We start from the raw sequence: 18,804 nt of genomic DNA, 5'->3' as shown, positions 1-18,804 counted from the left end.
TAATGGGGGAATAATGTAATCTCTGTGACTTTCATCATGACATGTTTGATGGTACCAGTGAGTGTATTTAAGAAACAGATGATCTCATGTGTTTTTCTTACACAACAGACTAGTGTCTGTACAGAATGTTGTGAAAGACGAAAATACTGTAGAATCTGTATTTAATGGAGGATCTGTTGTGAGAGATCAGTGGAGAATGACCAGACTGGACAGGACACAGAAACTCAAATAATCACTCTTTTCAATTGTGGTGAGCAGAAAAGCTCTTACAACACATCGAACACTGAGGTGGATGATCTACAGAAGCAGGTGACCATAGCTGGTTCCACTCCTGTCAGTCAAGAAGTCTCATCCAAACTGGACAGGTGAAGATTAGAAAAAAAAAAATCACTAGTTGAATTAGTTTCTGTGTACTTCAAGAATGTGCATTTGTACAGATGTTTCTGATGAAGATCTAAATAAATGCTGAGATTGAAACTAATATCTTACTTGTGTGATTCCACTAATTTTCTGTAATAAATGAGACTACATTTAATCTTATTCTACATCCTTCAAAAACAAGAAAATTTAGAACCATTAAGGGTTATCTGGCTTGTCTCTCTGGGGAACGTAGTCAATGTTCTATATAAAACCCTGCTACAGAGTGTTCTCTTAACAGAGATGGTTCCAGTTAGGGTCCCTTTAGGGAGCCAAGAGCCATTAACTATTTAAATTACCCTTGCACAATCATTTTCCCCTGAAGAGTGTTGTTCTACAGGGAGTGTCCCATTTAAACAGAGGTTCTTACCATAACACATATGAGAAGGAAATCATTTCCTTAAAGAGTTTATGGATAATTTGTTAAATAAACGGTGCATAATAGATGGTGCTTCCATTTAGCAAAGTTTAATCATTTCATTTCATACAAAAGAACTTTTTTTAACACAATGTTTTGTAGTTACAATGTATTCTGACATCTGCAAGGAGTGTTCTAATAGAATAGTGACATTTAAAGTGGAAAGCTTCTTTTTTGTGTGTGGAGGGGCTGCATAATAATAATAATAATAATAATAATAATAATAATAATAATAATAATAATAATAATAATAATAATAATAATGAACAAAATTTTGCCTACTGTCAGATTTAAATCCAGGTTTTTAAGGCTCAGATACATTTTCTGCATATATATATATATATATATATATATATATATATATATATATATATATATATATATATATATATATATATATATATACATGTGTGTGTGTGTGTGTGTGTGTGTGTCTTTCTGAACAAATCTAAGTGAACATGATTATAAAAAAAAGTCTTTTTCATCACAATAGCTGGTGAGTTTAGTCAAGATATAAATCTTTAAATAAAATAAGGGAAAATTCAAATGGAGTTGTAGCAACTAACGCAGTAATCTCGTTGAAAGTTTGTAAATGGCAAATCGCATCTACATTCTTTTAACAAAATTTCTGTTTAATGTGCGACAGATGGCACTGCTGACATTTTAAATGTCCTGCTACCCCTAAGTAATATATTTTTCTTCATTAATGAGGATATTTGTGTCTAGTGTGACTCAGAAAAAGCAAACTTTTTATCTTTTTATCTGTGGATGCATAATGTGATGGTTGTGGTGATGAATTCGGTCCTTGGATGAGGGGAAAGGAGAAGAAGCACATGGCTGTTTTGGGATGTCATACTGTATGTGTGTCCTGGAAATTAATTTTAAAATTAAAATTAAATGATATGACATAAAGGATTCTTATAACAGATTATAATATTTGAGACCAGGTGTGTTGTTAATCTGTATCAGACATTATAATAATATTAATCATAATAACAAGAAGAGGAGGAAGAAGAAGAAGAATGCACAATGTCAGTTGTGATATGAAAACATTAATTCAGCACATGTCTAGGTTAGATGATTCTTGGAATCTGAATTTGGGGAATTTGTATCTTCTCCGTGTCTTTCTTCCTCTGCACCTCCAACAACCTCGTCTTCAGGAAAGTTGATGTTTTCTCTCGACTGGCTGTTCTGCCTATAAAAAAGCAAAATCAATCTCTATCAGTGTATGCTACACAGGAAAAATGTAGAAAAATATATTTAGTATATTGAATATATTTAAATGTCTAAATGCTATAGATGTGGCTAAATATAAATATATTATTTAAAATGAACAGTCAAGATCACAGTGAATTAAATTAAGCTTTTTTTTAAAAAACAAAACAAAAATAAACCAACAATTTCTGTTTTAGGCTTCTCCAACTTTGGGTGGTTATGATATTGTGTTGCACACCAAGCATTTATTATTAGTAGATTCATTAAATTACAATTACAGTTAAATGTATTGGATATACTTACATGCCAAATAACATGCTATGGAGACCTGTTGAAACATGACATATATATTAATGAATTCATATACTCTTTATTAATGATTAATAATTAATATAACGTATACAGCTGTGCTGCACATTGGTCCTCACGAGGAAGGATGTTGCGATTCCTCAGCACGTAAATGAAGAGCAGGACTGTAGTTAATGTTGCCATAAGCATGCCTCCAATAGCTGCTCCAATAACAGCAGGATAAGCTTTAAAGGGTGGCTGTGCTGGAAAACATGATAGCAGAGTTTTTTGTTTTGTCAAAAAGTGTTGAGCATTGAAAGTTGATCACAGTGGAAGTACATTCTGATGACATGTATGGTTGGTGTATGCAAAACACGTAAGTATGAAACATCCACAAGTCATATCTCACCTGGGCTCTTGACCTCTGATGGATGTCCAGTGGTTCTGTGATTGACAGCAGTCACACGGAATGCATATTTCCCACTTGGATCCAGATTGGTGATCTTATAGCTCCGTATGCTTGGAATCAGATCTACTACCACTTTCTGCCAGACAGGAACAACATCACTCTTGCCTACACGGAGACTCTGACGTTCAATAAAGAACCCTGTGAGGTCTCCATTATTCTGGACCAACCACTCCAACATGACATCTGTCCTCTGCTGGCTGCTGTATGTGATCTTACTGATGGTCACGTTTGGAGGCATTGGGTATCCTGAATCAGAAATGCACTGGATTAATTTTTTTTTTCTGTCAGCTGGGAAAATATTAGTAGGGTTGAACTAGAAAGCACTTAAAGGTGGAAAACAGTGTGACCAAAAACTGAATAGTGCAGGTTTATTTTCATAAAATTGCCTTCTCATTGTGGGGTATGATACTAGCCTTGTATACACTCTTAGAATAATACAATCTTAAAATTTCTTCAAGGGTTCTTTGAATTGTTCAGGGTTCTTCCCACAGGGAAAACTTTTTGATAAGCTAACAAGAAAAGGACAATCTAGAACCTTTTAGGTTGCATAATGGAGCCCTATTATCTCAGCATATACAGACAACTGAGATATCCATACATAAATGCAAGATTACAAAATCTGCCACTAATAATTCATCTTCAGTAAGCAATTTATACAAGGCAGGCCTCTGTTTCATTTTCTGGACTGTAGATGCAATGCAGACCCTGATCTTACAAATAGTATTCATTTGGAGACATTTGGCACTGATACAGACAGGAAGATTTTAAAACGGAAAATAAGATTTATAGGATACTTAGTGGTATGCCTTCATTGACTTGAAGATTTACTTACTTTTCACCAAAAGTGAGACAGGAATCTCTGCTCCTCCAACTGCATTAGTTGCAGAACACCAGTACTGTCCACTGTCCACCATGCTGTCTGTCTCCCTGACAGTCAAGTTAAACCAGGTGGCTCCTTGCTGAAGGATGTATTTCTTAGGCGTCTCACCAACGTCCACCTTTAAGTTATTGTACCAGGTGATTTCTGTAACTGCAGGATAATTCTTGCTCAGGATGCAGGTGAGCTGGACATCATTACCCTCAAATACTGAAACCATACTGCGCTGAGTCATCAACACTGGTGCCTCTGCAAGACAGATCAATGTAAAGATGAATGTGATACAATGTGCTCTGCCATCAGAATAGAAAATGAGTCCAAACTGCTATTTTCTGGCCTTTTTTTTATATTGCCATTCAGCTCACTAAGCATCCAGTTATGTTTTAAGAAGTTTTCTTCTAGATAAAGTGAATTACACAGCAACCACAGCATACATAAGTGCTTGTTGGCTGCTGATGCATGATGGATGATGGCATGACATATGAAGGCTTTGCTACTGCAGTTTGTAGTATTAGTAATCTGATATCTGACATTTATGTGATTTTCCCTGAGAGAAAATGACAGTACATTCCAAGTTTTGTCATTGGTTCTCCGTTTCCAATCATGCCAGAACATATTAAAAGCCCAGTTTACCCAGGACTTTTAAATTATGTGATTATTTTACAATGTAAAGTAAGGACCAGAATACCACTGTATTTTTTTTATTTAAACTGACCCTTAAACTTACCCAATTTTAACACACACTGCTTGCTGTCTTTAACTAGTGGATGTTTGGTGTGACATATGAAGGCTTTGCCGCTGTAGTTAGCACTGGAACGCAGGACCAGGATGTTGGAGTTCTCCTCAGATGTTCCCTGAATCTGTCCTGAACTGGACACCCACCACAGCAGAGCCCGAGGGACACCACCCTCCCAAGAGCAGGACAGCATCAGGTACTCGTTATTACGAGTCGCATATGCAAAACACTGAGGTTCCCCATAAGGCATCCCTGGGAATTACAATATGTTTTAAAAGAGCACATACAACTTGCATACACATATGATGCACCATACTCACATATCCTATTGCTACAGCTCTGGGGATCCTTTAGAGCAACATGTGTCCCATAGCAGGTAAATACAGAGTTGTTAAAGGTCTCTGACCCTGGTAAAATTCGAGTGATGTTAGCGAGTCCCTGTGGATTGTCTCCGTTCAAATATGGACTCCAGGTTAGGTTTGGTGGTGGATATCCACTCACCCAGGTACAAACCAGAGCCAGATCAGTGTAGTTATTTATTGGCAATATGGAACATGATGGAGCACCATCTGGTGGATCTGTAGGGAAAATGACCTTTGTGACACACGATCCTAGACAATTAGCACTAATTTAGCTAAACTGTGGAGGAAAGGTGATGCTCCTTAATGTAAGCCGGAAAAGGTCAGATCAGATGTTGATTCTAGGCAAAGATATCACAAAGATAGTAATCCAAAGAGGTGTGACAGGTGATATCACTCGTTTCACAGCGCATAAAAAGATAGATAGCTATTAAAACTAATAAATGGTTATATAACGTCATACGTATGCAGTGATGACTTTGGTGATGATATATGATGGGAAGGCTAATATCTAATAATTAATAATTGCTTGACAAAATACTAAAGATTGAGCATTGGATACTATCACAAGGTCTCATTGATGCTAATAAAAATCATAGACACATACTTCAAGGTAAATAGGCAGCTGCATTTGTGATTACTAAGGGTTTCAAGTGATTAGTCATGCGTCCTCTGAATACCTAATGTGGAAAAAGTAAATGCTGGAACCGTTTAAGTCAAAGAAGCAAACAGACAAACACAAAAAAAAACCCCCACTACACATACACTCCCTCCTGTTCTAAATCCATCCACTTCTTTCATACATTATAGAGCATAAAATTAAATCATTGGCTCCTTATCTTTTTAGACAGCTGAATTGAATTGTCAGGTATTTCTGATTATATTTTAAGAGTAATTGTTATAGCATAAGAACTTTTGATACGAACTGTATGTAAAAGTGATGTACTGTAAGAATCCAGTAAATACACCCTCTCCTTTTTGAAATATGCTATGTTCAATACAAGGATTAGAGCGGATTCAGCAGCCTCCCAACCCCAAGCCAAACCCCAGTCAAACTGATGTCGGTAGTGTTAATTTTTGTTGTCAGAAGAAAAGGCAAGGCTCAACAGCGAGCATATAAATTGTGAAAATTAAGTAGATGCAAAGACATGCATTAAAAAAAGTGTAAGGACTCACAGTAGACAGTGATAGTGACGGTTTTCTTGGAGCGGGTGTTGAAATTAGCATTCTGGGCCAGACAGGCGTAGAAGCCTGCTTGCATACGGAGGATCTTGGGGATGGTGAGTTTTGATCCAATGTAGACCTGGGAGTTGTTGTAGAACCAGACATACTGGCTGGGAGGGTTAGACGAGGCTTGACACATAAGGGAGATGTTTCCATTTTCCAGAGCTGTGTATCCACGATCTGTTATCGAGTAGGCGGTGACATCTATCTGAGGTAAATCTGGACCAACTAAACACAAGATACCTATATCACTTAAATGTAGATATGCTTGCTTATGCTGCTTTTTTACAGTATGATAGATGGTAGAATTTTATCTCATTTAAACAGAGCTTCATAAATAAATGTACATGGAAAATGTACTTTTTTTTCTTTCTTTCTTTTTTCAGTTTTTTCCCCTCATTCAAGTAAACTCTTCCTTCTGCCTGGGTGTCAAGGTCATGCATAGTCTAGAACAGTTACAGTAGCTTTCCCTAGCAACCCATAGCAACAGCAATTCCTCTCTCCCTGCTGTTCATGAATTTATCCAAAATAAGTTAAATTATAAGAGCCTTTTTCAAGGTACAAGCTCAAGATCGGAAAATGGCTTGAGGAAAACAAAATGTCTGAAAAGCTAACCTTATACTACTAAATGCTGTATTAAATCATTTTCATCCCTCAACCTCTTCTGTATTCAGAAATCTCAGAGCTAGGCATTTTGATGCCCATCTAATTTTTGCTTTGCCGCATAACTGTTACATTTTCCACAGTTTGTCTTGTTTTGATAGATGAGGCACAGGTAGTAATTAAATTAGCTGAATGAATGAATAATTCAAGACTGCAGAACAAGGAGATCTCAAGAGCAGATTTTTATCAATATATTTAATATCTTGCCGTCTGTTTCCCAATAGCACAAATGTAAAAAATAGTGAACAGAAAATGAATGAAACTCAAAAAGGGTAGTCCAATTATTCAAGAGCATATATATGTATGTGCCTGTGGTTGGGGCTCATCAGGGTTCACAGGACGCCCAGGATCAGGTTGAAATATACATGTACAGTTTCTCCTTAAAAGAAAAGTAGTTACCTCAAATCAGTTTGTTGTATAATGTTCCTAACAAGGAAGAGGTTAGTATAATACAAAGTGTTATGGATGTGTTCTAGATGAAGTATTTCAAACATAGAGCTGATGGATGGGACCTGGCTCGAAAAAAGTTGACAAATAAAATGAAATTAAAATGGCCTTGAATCTTTTCTCTTCCACAATTGCAATACACTTTCCTTTGTAACTATGTTTCTTTCCTTTTGGAATTTGCAAACTGTAAGCAAGCTCTGTGTAACACTATAAAATATAGGAAAAATATAGGGCGTGAATATATAGGCAAGTCCCCAAATGAATTCACTGTAGGTGTTATAGAATATGTTTAATCTGTGCCTTTCAGATAAATGCAGATAAAGGGACATCATAAGGAAGTTATTAGTCTACTAATCAGAATTTGGTTCAGTTCATCCTGATACCCCTATCTAGACAAAATTCGTCCAATGGGAATTTGTCCACTATACGTCATGATTGATCTTGGCATATTACCATGTGAAAACTTACATAGATATAAAATGTGTCCAGAACTGTGGAGAGCATGCCTGTTAAAAGTATGACATAGTGTGACTCACATAAGACATTCAGCCAGATCCGGTCACTGCGCTGCTGATTGACCTCATTCCTGGCCAGGCACCTGAACCAGCCAGTGTGGTTGCGTGAGACCCAGTTAAAACTGACCACACTGCTGTTTTCCTTGGCCAGTGTTGTGATCAGCCCAGTCTGGCTCTCCTGCTCCCATGTGAAGTTAATAGGTTCTGTGCCCTTTTCCACAACGCAGCGCATTGACACTGACATGCCTTCCATTGGGGAGTCACTTAGAAGGATGGTGGGTTTGGAAACTGGCACTACAAGACACAAAAATCCTAATTAATAATGGATTTATATAACCTGATTAATTCATGGTTATCGAGACTTGCTCAGTTAAATATGCTTTTCTTAATTTGTAGTAAATATCATAGGTTTACACTAACTTTAATATTAAAAAGTGTGTCAATATTTTTGGCCCTTTTATTCTTTTATATGTACTCTGAGATTCATTCATATTTAATAACTACTTTTTTATTCTGCTTATGATCATATTAGATAATGAGCCTATTCCAAATCATGGCTCAAAGCAGACATACTCCCTCGATGAGACACCAGTCAATCACATTGCTTCACACATTTGAACATTCTGGGCAGTTTAAAGTAGCCAGCTGGCATCTCACAGCATATTATTGGCAGATAAGAGACACAACAGCATGCAGACCAGAGTTTAGGACTGAACTTTCAGGACTCTTCCGGAACATTAGGAGGCTTTCCGGTGAAAGCCTGTTGTGTTGTGTGTGTTCGTCTTTGTTTCTAATTGGTTAATTCTTATTTCTATTTATTTCCTCCAGGTTTCATGTGGCTTCTTTTCTTGTCTGTGTTGGTTTATGTTACCTGTTTGTTTAGCTGTGTCATGTTTCTAGTTTGTTGTGACTTTTTCCCCTGTCTGTCTGTTTTTTTTTTTTTTTTTTTTTTTTTTTTTTTTGTTATTCAATTGTCTTTTTATTATACCTGCATTTGGGGCTCGGGTTTTTAACCTCGCTGTGGCAACTGCATTTTCTTACACTGAACTACAGTATGGGCCCCAGATTGAGAGGCTATTTTTACTGTTTTTAAGATTAGAATTAGAATATCAACATTATTAAAATATGCATTGAAATATATTTATCATGAATTATAATCATGCATTACTGTAAATCATGCATTAATGTAAATCATATAATTTTGAAAATGGAATTTATAAAACTATGCTAGGATATTAGAGTTCTAGTGTACTGATGATTGGCTCTCTAAAATTCATTGCTGAACTGGATTACTTCTTTAGATCTGATGTATAAGATAAGTTGCCTTTAGGTGTAAATTAGTGTGTGTGTGTGTGTGTGTGTGTGTGTGTGTGTGTGTGTGTGTGTGTGTGTGTGTGTGTGTGTGTGTGTGTGTGTGTGTGTGACATCCCATTTAGGGTTTGATGCCACCTCATGTCCAGGGTTTCCGAAATATGGGTTCAGATTCAATGCAAGCCTTACAAAGTAAAGCATTTGATGAATGAATGAATATTGTGTGAGCTTTGCCAAACTCATTAAATCCATGTCTCTGTAGCTATACACTTACCTATCACCAGCAGCATGACTGGGATATCTGCTGCTCCAACAGCACTGGTAGCAGAACACCAGTACTGTCCACTGTCCACCATACCATCTGTCTGTCGGACGGTTAAGGACCATACAGGAGCTTGTTGTATGATATATTTCCTGGCATTGTTCCCCACTTTTTGCTTCATATTGTTGTACCAGGTGATCTCTGGCACCACAGGGTAGTTTTTACTCAGTATGCAAGTGAGTAGAGCATCAGTGCCTTCAAAGACCGAAACCACACTGTGCTGAGTCATCAAGACTGGTGCCTCTGCAGGAGAGAAGCATATGAAATATCTCTAGTTGAATGATGAACAAATGAAAAACAATACGGTAGAAATCTCAGAGTGGATTTGATGATATTGTATCTTACATACATTCAAATAGATATAACCAGTCAAATGCTGTTTCTTTATTAATTTAAGGCTTATAGAATACGTATATCTTAACAAATCTGGATCAGCATCCTTTTAAGTTAACATACAAAAAAACATTGCTTGTTCAGTTACTGAGGAACCAGATGGTCCTGAAACCTTTCCCTTGAAATTACTGAACTAACTGACTGTTACTAAGTGCTGACACTGGAGCTTCCTTCCATAAAAGTTAAATAAAAATAAAAATGTATTAGAAGGAGGACATTTTTTATAAACCTGGAATTTGGCTTGCAGCTAAAACTACTGTCAGAGCTCCTGTTATAGAAAATTAATAATGAATAAGTTACGAAATTTGGACAATCATATTTAGAACAGTGCTCTGGTATAATATAAGTATAAACAGTTTCTGAGCAGTGAGGTACATACAGTGAAAAACATATCTTACCCAATTTTAAACTGCATTGCTTGCCCTCTTTAACCAGTGGATGTTTGGAATGACAAACAAATGTTTTACCACTGTAGTTAACACTGGAATGCAGGATCAGGGTGTTGGTCTCTAATTCGGATGTTCCCTGTATCTCCCCTGAACTGGAGGCCCACCACAGCAAAGCCCGAGGAAAACCACCATTCCAGGAGCAGGAAAGCATCAGGTACTCATTATTAAGACTGGAATTTGCAGAACATTTGGGTTCTCCATAGGGCAACCCTAAGCGTCACACAATATTTGCATGAAAAACAGGTAGAACTTGGATAAACTCACGGCTCATATTACCTTATAGACCCTACACTTACATGTCCTGGTGTTGCATGTTTGGGTGCTGCTTAATGCAACATGTGAACCATAGCATGTAAATACCGAATTGTTAGCCGTATCAGACCCTGGCTGAATTCGAGTAATATTAGTGGTAACCTCTTTGATATCTCCATTCACATTCACATATGGACCCCAGTTCAAGGTAGCTGAGGGGTAACCTCCATCCCAGGAACAGAAGAGAGCCAAGTCAGAGTAGTTATTGGCTGGGAACATGGTACATGATGGAAAGCCATCTGGTGGATCTGAATGAACAATATATTGGAATCATAAATCATAGGCATTTTTGCACAAAAAAAATGCACAGACTAGTAACAGAAAATCATAGCGTACACAATGTACCCTGAGTTCTATTTAATTTCTGGGCAACTATAAAGGATAATGTATTCCATTGCAGCAGTTCAACAACAGAAAGCATAGTTTGTAATAAATAAGTGGTGTGTAGTAGCACTCACAATAAACTGTGAGTGTTATTGTTTTCTCAGCGAGAGTGTTCAGGTAAGTGTTCTGAGCCAGACAGGTATAGTTCCCTGACTGCATTCTGATTATCTGGGTGATAGTAAGCTGTGGTCCAGCGTAGATCTGGGAGTTGTTGTAGAACCAGACGTATTGACTAGAAGGGTTAGAGGAGGCTTGACACATAAGGGAGATATTCCCTTTCTCAAGGACTGAGAATCCCATGTTTGAATAGCCAGTCGCATGTATCTGAGGCACATCAGGGCCATCTAAGTGAAATAGACCAATATCAAAATGTATACACTATGATCAACATTTGAAACAACTTGTAAATTAACTGGTTCATCAAGATAGTTATGTGGACATTACAGGCTCTGTAAAAGCTCTTACTCACATATAACATCCAACCACATTTGGTCACTGCGTTGCTCATTGACCTCATTCTTGGCGAGACACCTGATCCATCCAGAGTGGTTACGGGTCACCCAAGTGATGTTAATTAGACAGCTGTTGCTCTTTGCCAATGTGGTGACCAGGTCGCTACGGCTCTCTTGTTCCCAGAGGTAGTAAATGGGATCTGTACCATTTTCGAGAACACAGCGTATCCACACTGATGTACCTTCCAGAGGTGATGAGTCACTCAGTATGATGTATGGCTTAGAAACTGGAACTGAAACTGAAAAATAGTAAATGGTGTTTATGTAGTAACAGATAATAAATCAATTTTCATCAGATTTTAGGTGCCATATGGGTTCTCACCAGGACTCATGACTACTGCTGTATTTCCAACAGTTCTGTGATTGATAGCTGTTACGCGAAAGGCATATTTGCTGGTTGGATCCAGGTTAGTGATCTGGTAACTGCGGGTGCTGGGCTCTAGATTTTCTGCCACTTTTTGCCAGAGAGGTGCCAATCCACTCCTCTCCACAGGGTCAGGGATCCTTTGATATTCGATGAAGAACCCAGTGAGATTAGCATCCATCTGAATTTGCCATTCCATATCAACGTCTGTTCTATAACGCCCACTGTATATGAGTTTACTGATTGTAACATTTGGAGGTAACGGGTATCCTGAATCAGAATAAGATCAGCATCCAGTCACTGATTTGTTTGATGAAAGGAAAATGGGTATGGATACAGCAAATCAGGAACACACTCAAATTACATAAAACCACAACTCAAGATTTACACCACTATAGACATGCAGGACTCTAGCAATCAAAACAAAGTCATTGGATGGCAAATTGGCCCATGATTAAATAGCCAGTGCAATTTTGCAAACCACTCACTCATCACCAGAAGCAAAATGGGAATCTCTGCTTTTCCAATAGCATTAGCAGCTGAACACCAGTACTGTCCACTGTCCATATTGCTGTCTGTCTCCTTCACTGTTAGGTTAAACCAGGTACCATCTTGCTGCAGGACATACTTTCTGGGTGTTTCACCAACATTTTGCTTCGAGTTGTTATACCAGGTGTTTTCTGTAATTGGTGGGTAGTTCTTGCTCAAAATACAGTTGAGCTGGACATCATTGCCCTCATACACTGAAACCATACTGCGCTGAGTCTTTAACACTGGTGTCTCTAAATGAAAGAGGCATATTTCAGAAGAGCTCAGGTGTAAACCATAAAGTCAATTAAATATGTGTTCTGAGCAGGTCTTACCCAATTTGATCACACACTGCTTGCTTTCTTTTATCAGTGGATGTTTGGCATTACACACAAATATTTTGCCATTGAATGAAGCACTTGAATTCAGGACCAAGACGTTGGTGGCTTCCTTTGATGTACCCTGCATCTCTCCAGAACTGGAAGCCCACCATAGCAAAGCCTGAGGAAAGCCACCATCCCATGAACAGGACAGCATCACATGTTCATTAGTGTGGCTTGAATTCGCAGAACACTGGATTTCTCCATACGGTTGCCCTAAGAAACATAAGACACATTTAGAAAGTTTTCAGTCATCCATGTTATTTTATGATATGTATGCTGGATGCTCTGTCTGCAAAGAAGATAATTAAGCTAGTAGTGTGTTTTTAAGGTTTCTCATTCAAACAGGTAAGCTAATGACCATTATGATGGAAGCTCTTTCAACCTTTATCTCCATTGACAGTGATCAAGCTAGTTAAATAAAATTTGTTACAATTATTTTAGATGTACTTACTTTTACATTCTACATGTACTTACATTTAGCAGACACCCTTATCCAGAGCAGTCCTTTGTCATCTTAATAACACTTCCTCATGCTAATTCAGTAGGTCAGGAGCTAAGAATACCATTGAGCCAAAATGCTATTTAGTTTTGGCATTTAGTTTAGTTTAGTTAGCATTTAATGAAAAGACATGTCACGCTATTTTTAAAATAATGCAAATAAAGGTTTTTCAAGTGCTTGCCGAAGAGGTTGGTATTTAGTCTTCATTTGAAGACAGCCAAGGGAAATTCATCCCACACCCTTTGTGCTGTATTGAGATTTGTGGTCCAGTGATTACACAATTCAAATGCTGAGACTGTTTTTTATGAGTAAAAGAAAGAAACATAAGCCACTGTACCACATACTCACATGTCCTGGTGCTGCAGTTCTGGGTGACGTTTAGTGCAACATGTGAGCCATAACAGGTGAATACAGAGTTGTTAGCAATCTCCAGTCCTGGCTTAATCTGGGTGACATTAATGACACCCTGTCCATTCTCGCCATTTACATATGGACTCCATTTGAGAGTAGATGGAGGATAACCTCCCTTCCATGAGCAGAAGAAGGCCAGCTCTGTGTAGTTCTTAACTGGGAAGATGGAGCAAGCTGGCACACCATCTGGAGGGTCTAGGGTTTAGTAATACAAATATAGACCATACTGTAAAATACAATGCAATAAAACATGTTTAATGTAGAACATTTTACTTTATAATAAATAATTATAGAATTTATGACATCACATTCCACCCATATATAAACTAACACATTAAATGTGGGATGCTGTAGCCTAGTGGTTAAGATGTTGGTCTTCCAATCAGGAGGGTTGGGAGTTCGAATCCCAGGTCCACCAAACTGCCACTGCTGGGCCCCTGAGCTAGGCCTTTAACCCTCAATTGCAAGGTGTATAAAGATGAGATAAAAATATAAGATGTATAAATCAGGCTTTACTTTCTCTCAAATTCTTGTGGCACAATCGGAGACTTTCCAGACTTCATAGTCCTTTAGCAAAATAGTTTCAGAAGAGTTCTTCAGATATTTAAGTGTTCTTAGTTTCTTAAGAAGGCTCTACTTGGAGCACTATCTGATTTCCCCAGAGGGACAGACTAAAGAATGCTTTAGAATTTTCAGTTTATTTCTTTTTCTAGGAGTGTACCTTTGTGATTGTTTGTCTGATTGGAAGCCACTCCATGTTGCTGGATAGAACATGTAATAATAAAAACACAAACACTTCACTAGAAAGAGAATGTTTTCTTCATGGACATGGATCATGCAGTAGAACTCACAGTAAACGGTGAGAGTAATGGTTTTTTTAGACTGTGTGTTAAGGTAAGTGTTCTGGGCCAAGCAGGCATAGTAGCCTGTGTCTGCACGTAGGATGTTGGTAATGGTGAGCTCTGGTCCAGAGTAGATTTCTGAGTTGTTGTAGAACCAGGTGTACTGGCTAGGAGGGTTAGAGGAGGCTTGACACATGAGAGAGATGTTTCTTTTTTCCAGAACTGAATATCCTTCAGACGTTACTGTATATGTTGTGCTATTGATCAGTGGAAGATCAGGTCCATCTAAATACATAAAAATAAAATATTTCTGAGTATTTCTTTAAAAGGCAGCAGATCAGTGTGTCACTCTTTAACCCCAAATTAGTTATATCTAATATGTCCTATAAATATTACTTTTGTATCAGATGACAAAAACAAAAAAATTAAATTGTATCTTTAGGACATCTGACTGTTTAGTGATAATTTTAACTCACATAAGACGTCTAACCAGATCCGGTCACTGCGCTGCTCATTGACTTCATTCCTGGCCATGCACCTGAACCACCCTGTGTGGTTGCGGGTGACCAAAGTCATGTTAAGCAGACTGCTGTTGCTCTCAGCCTGTATGCTGACCTGCCCACTGCGGTTCTCCTGTTCCCAGATATAGTGTATGGGTTCTGTGCCATTCCCCAGAGTGCAGTACATCCAAAATGACAAACCCTCAACTGCTGAGGAGTCACTTTGCAAAATATATGGTTTGGAGACAGGCACTGTGGGTGAAGTCATGAAGAAAATAACAATGAATGGTTTTGAAGTTGTATTATTTAATGTGACATTTAAATGGTGTCATTTGTAATGTTTTAAGTGTTTATACCTATAACAGTATACGTATAATAATGATATAGTACTGCAGATACCTTTCAAGTTGCCATTTCAGCTTTGTTTTACATTCCTCCAGTATCAAGTCAGAGAGTAAAGTCTGCTAAAGGGCCATCAGCTAAAATGGGCCAGATAAATTTACCTACCTCTTTGAATAGGCACAGACTATTGCTGTAACCAAAAACACAATGCTATTTGGGTAACAAATGATATTATTTCATTTAAGTTGTAAAATAAATAAATAAACAATCTCCCAAATTAACTGAATTCATCTTATGTACTTTACAAAGTGGAGCGGTTGGTCAACTGTAGAATTTATTTGCAATTTCTTAATTTGAGTATTTAGTTTTCCTCAAGGATTGCTAGATCATTTTAATATTCTGTAAGTTTCCTGTTAACAAAAAATGACAATAAAGGTCCAATATATTATTGTTTCTTACTTTCACTGTGGTTGGTTAAACAAGGAATTTACTAACCTAGAACACGCAGATACACATAGTAATAATAAAGCTTGGGTACTTCAGCGGTGTCGTACAGAGCCTGGCAGGTGTATAAACCCTCTGCTGCTAAAGGGAGCTTTTCTATGTACAAGGATGCGCTGCTACTGATGTTCAGGTCACCCAAGTCCTGGGCCAGTGGTTGTAGCTTTGGACCCTTTCCAAAGTTATACACCACGGCTCGGATCGTCTCAGTGCCTGGTTTGGTGAAACTCCAGATATAGACATCAGGGAGGGTGGGGCCACATTTCAGGATTACTTCATTTTCCACCACACCACTGATTCTGTCCTCCTTGTACAAAACTTGCCCAGGGTCTGTGATCTCCAAGCCTGAGAACAAACATGGATTTTTGAAGAAACAAACAAAATTACTTACAGGAGGAGAACTAATTTCAAAATGAACCACATCAAAATACCTGAACGTCGGTTTACAAAAACATGCGTACATATATAACCTCATTATTTACAGAAACTGCAGGCCCATCTATGTCTTCCACAGTACATCAGAGTGCTGTTATTGTATGACACTTTAACAATAGACAATACTCAATTTACTACTTACTACATTTTAAAACATCATTACATTTCACTGTAACCATATATTTTTATTCAAAAGATGATATGGTATTTGCAATATATGGCATATGATAATTTAGCAACAAATATCTGCTTCTGGCCTAAAGTTCTAACAAATCTGTACTTGAGATCTAATGAGACCAAGTTCAAAGAACAAGTAGAATCTTTCATTTGTATTGTATCTGCTACTTTGCAGACTTTGTATTTATCAAGGTAGTTTTTTGACAGTTAGATATTAGCTTTCAGCTAGTATGTATCATCAGAGCTATTATGATGGTAGCTAATATTTAAGTGATTATGTATAAAGTTGGTTATATATACAATGACTACAGACCTGTGACTCTAACATCTGTGGTCATGAAATCATTTGAAAGACTGGTTCTGGCTTATCTGAAGGACATCACGGGACCCTTACTGGACCCCCTGCAGTTTGCCTACAGAGCAAACAGGTCTGTGAATTATGCAGTCAACATGGGACTGCATTATGTTCTGCAGCATCTAGACAGACCAGGGACTTATGTGAGGATCCTGTTTGTGGACTTCAGCTCTGCCTTTAACACCATCATCCCATCACTACTAGAGCCCAAATTAAACCAGCTCTCCGTGCCCTCCTCTGTCTGTCAGTGGATCACCAGCTTTCTGACAGACCGGCAGCAGCTAGTGCGACTGGGTAAACTCAAATCTAGCCCTGAGCTCCAGAACGACCAGACATAGGAACAGTTTCTTCCCTCAAGCAATCCATCTGATGAACAATTAACACCATGGAACACACAACTCCTAATATTTGCACTATGTATACCTCAATAGCACATTTCATACTTGCACTCTGTACATACATACATACATACATACATACATACATACATACATACATACATACATACATACATACATACATACATACATACATATTGTCTGTACTGTTTACTTCAACTGCACACTTCACAATTGCACATGTGTACATACAAATTGTATATATTGTATACTTATTTGCATATGTATATTTCATATGTTTATTTAAACTGCACATTTTCACACCTGTAAATGTGTACATACAATTTCTTCTATACTGCATATGACATCCTGTTACACTGTGGAGATTATGTCACTAAAACAAATTCCTCGCATGTGTAAACATGCCTGGCAATAAAGCTGATTCTGATTCTGATTCTGATAAGTAGCTAAAGTTTTCCCCATTCTGTGACTCATTGTTTAAAGTGGCAATAATTTATCATCAGTGACTAAGATCAGTGTATGATGATAAACAAGTCTTTTTTTTCTTTTTTGTGAATCTTCCTTAAGTGTACAATAAATTAAAGAGTTTACACACTTCTACAGATACTTTACTGAGATTAATAATTGCACTTTTACTTGAGTAAAGAGCTTCAATTCTGTTCTACAGTACATAAAGTTGTCTGAATGAATAAAATGAAGTTGTCTGAATGAATTAAATACTGTACATCCTATAATATTTACTAGAGGATGTCTAAATTAGCACTGCATACTACTGTTATTAGGAACAACCGATGACCGAATATCAGATGACTGATGCGTGTTAAATGACAGTCTTACAGAGTTTGACACTACAAGGTGCTGTATATCAGCAGAAAAATTATATCTTATACTTTTTCTATACTACTTACATATTGTACATTCTCATATTTGGGTCATTATTTATGGACAAAAGAAAGCTAGGTCGACACTTTCAGTAAACCAGACCCCTTTGTGGCCTCTTACCTTGCAGAAGAGGAAGTATAAAAATAGGTAGAGAGAAATGAGACAGTCCCTGTATCATGGTGACATGATGCTTATATCTTCAGTGCCGGGAATCCAAGTTGGAAACCAAAATAAAGTCTGAACAGTGTATCCGTCAGTCCAGACGTGCTGGGTAAAGCTGAGTATGAGCCAATCTAGACTTCATGAGCTGATATAGTTTAAATTATTTACTGATCCTCATTTCTTGCTAGAGGAATACAGCCAGGGTTTAGGATGACATGAGGATGCCTTATCCATTATTGAAGACAGAGGCGTGGATGGTCATGCTAACATTCCTTCATATGCAGCAAGTACACACTGGTCTGATACACACGCTGCACTGGAATAAATTGTACTTTTCTTTTTTACCACATGTACCTTGTTTAGGGAAAAGATACACAATAAATGTATAAAAAATGTAATGTTGATAATATTATGCTCTTTACAATGAAACTTTATTTCTCATATTGAATCATAATTTAGATTTTTTTCTTTACATTTTTAGCTTTATTTATACATATAAATATATATTTTTTATATTTATAAATAGGATTAATAATTTGAAATATTTGATTACAAGCTATTTCTAAGCAATTTTTAAAAGATTTTAAGATAATTTACCTAATTCTACTCAGATAATTGGCCTCATTTTAATCATTTCTTTTTAGAAAGATGGAAAATTATCTAGAATAGAATAAAAAGCTTGAAATCAGAAAAGGCTATATTCAACATATATTTACCTGTAAAATGTAAAATATATATTAGAGTCTCTTACTT

The 18,804-nt window shown here is 37.3% G+C and overlaps 1 protein-coding gene across 3 annotated transcripts; it reads right to left on the bottom strand.

The window, feature by feature from the left end:
• Positions 1 to 1,233: 1,233 nt before the first annotated feature.
• LOC113634979 (titin-like) lies at positions 1,234 to 18,351 on the bottom strand. 3 transcript variants are annotated; one of them, XM_027134204.2, is made up of 22 exons: positions 18,010 to 18,351; positions 15,676 to 16,026; positions 14,815 to 15,090; positions 14,348 to 14,623; positions 13,434 to 13,691; positions 12,539 to 12,799; positions 12,164 to 12,457; positions 11,634 to 11,945; positions 11,269 to 11,550; positions 10,874 to 11,143; positions 10,400 to 10,663; positions 10,053 to 10,313; positions 9,214 to 9,504; positions 7,650 to 7,922; positions 5,956 to 6,231; positions 4,741 to 4,998; positions 4,412 to 4,672; positions 3,640 to 3,933; positions 2,748 to 3,053; positions 2,479 to 2,601; positions 2,354 to 2,378; positions 1,234 to 2,030 (listed from the first exon to the last, which is right to left on the bottom strand). In XM_027134204.2, the coding sequence occupies exons 1-22, from the start codon at positions 18,065 to 18,067 to the stop codon at positions 1,904 to 1,906; spliced, it is 5,397 nt and encodes a 1,798-aa protein (XP_026990005.2). In that variant the 5' UTR covers positions 18,068 to 18,351; the 3' UTR covers positions 1,234 to 1,903. The 3 variants fall into 3 exon arrangements, with proteins under 3 accessions (XP_026990005.2, XP_026990006.2, XP_026990009.2); XM_027134205.2 differs by lacking the exon at positions 18,010 to 18,351 and adding an exon at positions 17,311 to 17,352; XM_027134208.2 differs by lacking the exon at positions 4,741 to 4,998 and having other exon boundaries at positions 18,010 to 18,350.
• Between the last annotated feature and the right edge of the window lie 453 nt (positions 18,352 to 18,804).

This window comes from Tachysurus fulvidraco, chromosome 21 (genome assembly GCF_022655615.1).
Source record: "Tachysurus fulvidraco isolate hzauxx_2018 chromosome 21, HZAU_PFXX_2.0, whole genome shotgun sequence".
Lineage (NCBI taxonomy): Eukaryota > Metazoa > Chordata > Actinopteri > Siluriformes > Bagridae > Tachysurus > Tachysurus fulvidraco.
Note: the sequence above shows the minus strand (reverse complement) of the source record. Positions and strands in the feature narration are given on the sequence as shown.

Coding starts and splice junctions, on each gene's coding strand:
- LOC113634979 (XM_027134204.2), bottom strand. CDS start 18,067: ATGATACAGGGACTGTCTCATTTCTCTCTACCTATTTTTATACTTCCT. Junction 12,800..13,433: donor GAACTGCAGCACCAGGACAT/GTGAGTATGTGG, acceptor TATGTTTCTTAG/GGCAACCGTATGGAGAAATC. Junction 11,144..11,268: donor AATGTGGTTGGATGTTATAT/GTGAGTAAGAGC, acceptor TATTTCACTTAG/ATGGCCCTGATGTGCCTCAG.